At 39.3% G+C, this 5,968-nt stretch overlaps 1 protein-coding gene across 1 annotated transcript; it reads right to left on the bottom strand.

The window, feature by feature from the left end:
• Positions 1 to 2,902: 2,902 nt before the first annotated feature.
• LOC138882696 (uncharacterized) lies at positions 2,903 to 5,669 on the bottom strand. The gene is made up of 6 exons (XM_070163310.1): positions 5,560 to 5,669; positions 5,331 to 5,383; positions 4,947 to 5,249; positions 4,260 to 4,853; positions 3,476 to 3,830; positions 2,903 to 3,257 (listed from the first exon to the last, which is right to left on the bottom strand). The coding sequence occupies exons 1-6, from the start codon at positions 5,667 to 5,669 to the stop codon at positions 2,903 to 2,905; spliced, it is 1,770 nt and encodes a 589-aa protein (XP_070019411.1).
• Positions 5,670 to 5,968: the final 299 nt, after the last annotated feature.

Below are 5,968 nucleotides of genomic sequence, written 5' to 3'. Positions count from 1 at the left end.
TTACCGCCTGAACTTCAGTTATCACCATACTGCTCATTCTGAATCATGTCACTTGTGATGTGCTTGGCCAAACTCTGCTTTGTGTAATTTAAAAGCTGGTAGTAGGCTTTGGGATCCTTTCGTGCTTGTTAACCAAGGGTTAACTTGAAAGAGACACATAAAGACAGACTCAAAGAGCATAGTGAAGTGATTTTTGGTAAAAGGAGCAAAGGAAAATTTTGAACAAAGATGACTATGTAAAGAAAAATGGGAAAAAGAAGGTTTATCTGAGTGAAGCGGATGACTGCAATGATCATGACATGAATTTCGGATTGATCAGCCTAATCTGTCCAATCAATCATATATTAAGTTCATGTCATGTCTTCATATTTTAAAATCGGGCTTCAATGATCCAATTTCTCTGTAAAGTCATGAGCCTCCTTGTCCAACACACTCTGCCTAGTTCAAAATTTATCAACTGGACAACTGAAGCAAGACCTGAGCCACCATTTTGCTCACTCTTTTCTGTCAGAATCAGCAGACAGCAGCAGCCTAGTGCATCCACTCTTGGAGCCTTTTTGACAGTTATCTTCCACTTGGCTTTCTTTGTATACAATGCTAAAGCAAAGTGGAAGATAGCCCCCACCAAGGATCTTGATCAGGCATCATTCTTGTTAGGAAATTTCTACATGTATAGATGTAGAACTTGTTGTATATGGAAGAACCTTTCCAACTTTTTTGGAATAGATTTAGGTTTACTTATGCTAGTCTGTATAGTTGACCTAGGTTATTCTCAGCTTGATTTTGTATATCTTATTACCTACCACTTAGGGGTTGATAATTGGATCCTCATGTTAGGTCTAACCCGTCACATCATACAGGTGTCATTTGGATGTCAATGTTGGACAAACAAATGCCCTTTCATCTTATTTCTAGAGGTTAGGTTTTATGTCCCCCTCCAATGTTGTACTTTATATTATATATATGAAAATAAACCCTAGGCACAATGCCTAGTGGATTCCTGAAAAAAAGTCACGAGCCTCATTCGACTTGTAGTGCCCCGAAAGGTTTTCACCAACAAGCCTCTCTTATTTGTTCATCTCTCAAATTACCATCGCCTTATGGTACTCGCAAGGGTTTTCACCAATAAGACTTTCTCATTTTAATTTTTCTCTCATATCACCGTCTCCTTACGGTGCCCGTGAGGGTTTTCACCAATAAGACTCTCTGATTTAAATTTTCTCTCAGCTCACCGTCGTAACGGTGCCCGTGAGGGTTTTCACCAATAAGGCTCTCTCATTTTATTCATTTTTCCTTTATGCCGATGAACAAAGTGTTACCCATGATGTAAATCATACCTCTATCTCGCTTGACTTGGAATCCTTCAAGATTAATCAAAAGGTCTTTCTTTGGACGGTAATGTAGGCTTTTGGACAAGGCTAGAAAGAAAGGGTGGCATGAAGGCTAAAAATAATTTAAGATGAAAAGGGTTCAAAATTACAACTTTTGAAATCAAATCTTTTGCAAAACCAAACCTTCTGCCCTAGTTTTTTTGGGTCTGGGGAATTTTGGATTTTTATTTTGATGGGACCGAACCGTGTAAGACTGCCTACGTATCCTTAAAAGGAATCAGGTCGAACGTAGTTCAAAAGAAAGTTGTTTGTTTTTGTTGCTTTTCTTTTTTTCTTTTTTCATTTTTTTTCTTTTCTTTTCTTTTTCCTTCTTTTTTTCATTTTTATTTTTCATTTTTTCATTTTTTTTCATTCTCTAATTCTGCTTCTGATTCCAAAAAAGGGGTAAGAAAGAATATAAATAAGGCTCAAAATGGGTAGCAAAGGATGAAATTGTTTGGGTAGTGAAACAAAATGCCTTCGTCATTTCAACTTTAAATATGCGAAGTACAAAATGCAATTGAAGATAAGCAAAGAATTCATACATAGTCTCTCTTGACAGCATCAAAATTGATAGTCATATCTACACATTTGCCTTCTATATCTGTTAAATACAAATCATCATTGGGCAACACTCTTGTCACTATGAACGGCCCTTGCCAGTTTGGGGCAAACTTGTCTTTAGCATCAGCCTGATGTGGAAGGATGCGTTTCAATATCAGTTGGCCCACTTCGAATTTTCGAGGATGCACCTTCTTGTTGTATGCTCTTGCCATTCTCTTCTGATACAATTCACCATGACATACTACGGCCAATCTTTTCTCATCAATCAAACTCAACTGCTCTAGCCGGGTTTTGACCCACTCATCATCATCAATTTCAGCTTCTACAACGATCCGAAAGGATGGAATTTCAACTTCCGCAGGTGTAACTGCCTCAGTTCTATATACCAACAAATAAGGAATTGCACATACTGGAGTGCGAATAGTAGTGTGATAACCTAGTAAGGCAAAAGACAACTTTTCATGCCATTACCTAGAACCTTGCACTATCTTATGAAGTATCTTCTTTATGTTCTTGTTAGCAGCCTCAACAGCTCCATTCACCTTGGGACGGTACGAAGTGGAGTTTCGATGCATAATCTTGAATTGTTCGCATACCTCTTTCATCAAATGGCTGTTGAGATTAGCAGCATTGTCTGTGATGATTACTTTGGGAATTTCGAACCAACAAATGATATTTGAATGAACAAAATCCACCACTACTTTCTTGGTCACGAACTTGAAAGTTACAACTTTGATCCACTTTGTAAAGTAGTCAATGGCCACCAGAATAAACTTGTGCCCATTTGATGCTGCCGGCTCAATTGGCCCTATGACATTTGTGCCCCAAGCAATAAATGGCCAAGGTGCAGACATTGTATGCAACTCAGATGGCGGGGAATGAATCAAATCACCGTGCACCTAGCATTGATGACATTTGCGAACAAAGCTTATGCAATCTTGTTCCATGGTAAGCCAATAGTAACCTGCTCAAAGTATCTTCTTTGCTAAGACATACCCATGCATATGTGGCCCGCAAACTCCTGAATGTAATTCGGCCATGATAGTCGAAGCTTCTTTAGCATCTATGCACCTTAGTAGTCCTAGATCTGGAGTCCTCTTATAGAAGATTCCCCCACTTAAGAAAAAACCACTAGCCAAACATCGAATGGTTCTCTTTTGATCACCTGTGGCATGTACTGGATATACCCCTGACTTGATGTATTCCTTGATATCATGGAACCAAGGTTCACCATCAATTTCCTCTTCAACCATATTACAGTAAGCATGTTGATCACCAACTTGGATATGCACGGGATCGACATAAGCCTTGTTTGACATAAGCCTTGTCCGGATTGACATAAGGCATCAGCAATCTCATTATGAACCTTGGGAATATGTCTGAATTCTACTAACCTGAATTATTGACAAAGATCATGCAAACATTGTCGGTACGGTATGAGCTTCAAGTCCCGAGTCTCCCATTCTTCTTGGATTTGGTGAACCAACAAATCTGAATCTTCCAGAACCAGTATTTCCTGGACTCCCATGTCTACAACTAACCTCAAAACTAGAATGCATGCTTTATACTCAGCCATGTTATCGATGCAATAAAATCGAAGTTGGGCTGTTATAGGGTAATGTTGCCCTATTTCAGAAATGAGTACATCCCTTATTTCAGCACTTTTCATGTTAGCAGCTCCATCAAAGAAGAGTTTCCAACCTAGATTTTCATCATGGTCAACCTCGTCAACATACATGACTTCTTCATCGGGAAAATAAGTTTTTAGTGGCTCATATTCTTCATCCACCAGGTTCTCGGCCAAGTGGTCGGCCAAAGCTTGGGTTTTCATCGCGGTCCGAGTCACATAGATGATGTCAAACTCTGTGAGTAAAATCTGCCACTTTGCAAACCTTCCTGTGGGCACAGGCTTCTGAAAGATATACTTTAGAGGATCCATGCGAGAAATGAGGTAAGTAGTGTAGGACGGAAGATAATGCTTCAATTTTTGTGCCACCCAAGTCAGGGCGCAACATGTCCTCTCAAGAAGAGTATACTTAACCTCATTGGGAGTGAACTTCTTATTGAGATAATAGATTACTTGCTCCTTCTTTCCCATGATGTCATGTTGACCCAATACACATCCAAAAGAATTTTCCAGGACTGTCAAATAGAGAATTAAAGGTCTCCTAGGCTCTGGTGGGACCAACATAGGTGGGTTCGACAGGTACCTCTTAATCTTATCAAATGCTTCTTGACACTTGTCAGTTCATTTGACTTCAACATTCTTCTTCAACAGCTTAAAGATGGGCTCACAGGTTGTCGTGAGCTAAGAAATAAACCTACTGATATAATTCAACATTCCAAGCAGTCTCATCACCTTTGTTTTGTTCTTGGGCGGTGGTAGCTCTTGAATGGCTTTGATCTTCGATGAATCCAACTCAATACCGCGTCGACTGACCACGAATCCCAGCAGTTTCCTAGACGGGACACCAAATGCACATTTTGCTGGATTGATCTTGAGGTTATACATGCGGAGCCTTTGGAAAAACTTCCTTAAATACTTAACATGGTTCGACTGCTTCTTTGACTTTATGATCACATCATCTATATAAACCCCAATCTCCTTGTGTATCATGTCGTGAAATATGGTAGTCATCGTCCTCATGTAAGTTGCCCCAGCATTATTCAAACCAAATGGCATTACCCGGTAGCAATATGTTCCCCATGGTGTGATGAACACTGTCTTTTCTGCATCTTCCTCATCTATCAAGATCTGGAGATATCCCGCGTAGCAATCCGCAACAAACCCAATTTCATGCTTGGCACAATTATCGATCAGAATGTGAATGTTCAGCAATGGAAAATCATCCTTTGGGCTCGCTTTGTTAAGATCACGGTAATCAACACATACTCTGGTCTTACCATCTTTCTTTGGTACTGGCACAACATTAGCTAGCCAAGTGGGATATCAAGTGACCCGAATGACCTTTGCATCAAGCTACTTTGTGATTTCTTCTTTGATCTTCACACCCATGTCAGTCTTGAACTTTCTTAACTTTTGCTTGACAGGAGGGAATTTTGGATCAGTTGACAATTTATGAACTACCAAATTAGTGCTCAAGCCTGACATATCGTTATACGACCATGCAAAGACATCTTTGTACTCAAACAATGTTTTGATTATTTCTTCCTTAACTTGTGGTTCCAGGTGCACACTTATCTTGGTTTCCCTAACATTTTCCCGGTCTCCTAAATTGATTGTTTCAGTTTCATTCAAATTAGGCTTTGGTTTTTCTTCAAATTTTTTAATCTCTTTACTGATTTCCTCAAATGCTGCTTCTTTATCATATTATGTTTCATCATCATACTCTACTTCTTGGATTATTATTTTAGAATTAGATTGGCTTTTAAGACTTGGCTGAAAATTCCTCATGCATGTCATGTCATTGCAACCAGCATAAAAAGAACTGTACAAAAGAAAAATTAAATAAAATACTATTAGGAATAACGGAAAACGGGAAATTGCATTTCAATGAAAATAACAGGATAGAAGGGTTTGAACATCAAAACAAGCAAAAACTAAAAATATGGATTACAACCCTAGAATAACCTAGATAACAAAAAGGAAAACAAAGCAAACTACCAAAACTCCTTCCTGGTGGGGAGAGTAGTAGCTTCCCAATTGCTAAGCTTCATATTTGGCCCAACGAACTGCGCATATGCTTTACTAGAACCTTCATCAACTTCTACCATATTAACCTCATCGAACAGACTCTAGAACCTCTTGATCAGCTCTTCATTAACATCAACCATAGGTTTTGGCACTGATGAGGTTGGAGGTTTTTCGGCCCCTGGATCGACAAAAGACTTAGAGATGTGTGGGATAGGTTTGGGGAGCGACCATACCTTATGTTTTAGATTTTTAACCCTTTTCATGTCCTTCTCTATGGGCATGAATCCCAAACCAAATATACCATAATTTCCACTGGGGCACACTGGATGCACAATACCTCGCAGAGATGAGCCCAATCCCTTACCCGACATAAAACCAT

Source organism: Nicotiana sylvestris, chromosome 12 (genome assembly GCF_000393655.2).
Source record: "Nicotiana sylvestris chromosome 12, ASM39365v2, whole genome shotgun sequence".
In the NCBI taxonomy this organism is placed as follows: Eukaryota; Viridiplantae; Streptophyta; class Magnoliopsida; order Solanales; family Solanaceae; genus Nicotiana; species Nicotiana sylvestris.
The sequence above is the reverse complement of the archived record's forward strand: the minus strand, read 5'-3'. Positions and strand labels throughout refer to the sequence as shown.

Bases quoted from the DNA above. Each gene is read 5' to 3' on its own strand.
- LOC138882696 (XM_070163310.1), bottom strand. From the start codon at position 5,669: ATGGTAGAAGTTGATGAAGGTTCTAGTAAAGCATATGCGCAGTTCGTT. The intron at 4,854-4,946 runs GTGTGAAGATCA...ATGTTGTGCCAG, and splicing joins AAAGTTCAAGACTGACATGG to TACCAAAGAAAGATGGTAAG. The intron at 3,831-4,259 runs GTAGGTTTATTT...CTGTGCCCACAG, and splicing joins TGGAATGTTGAATTATATCA to GAAGGTTTGCAAAGTGGCAG.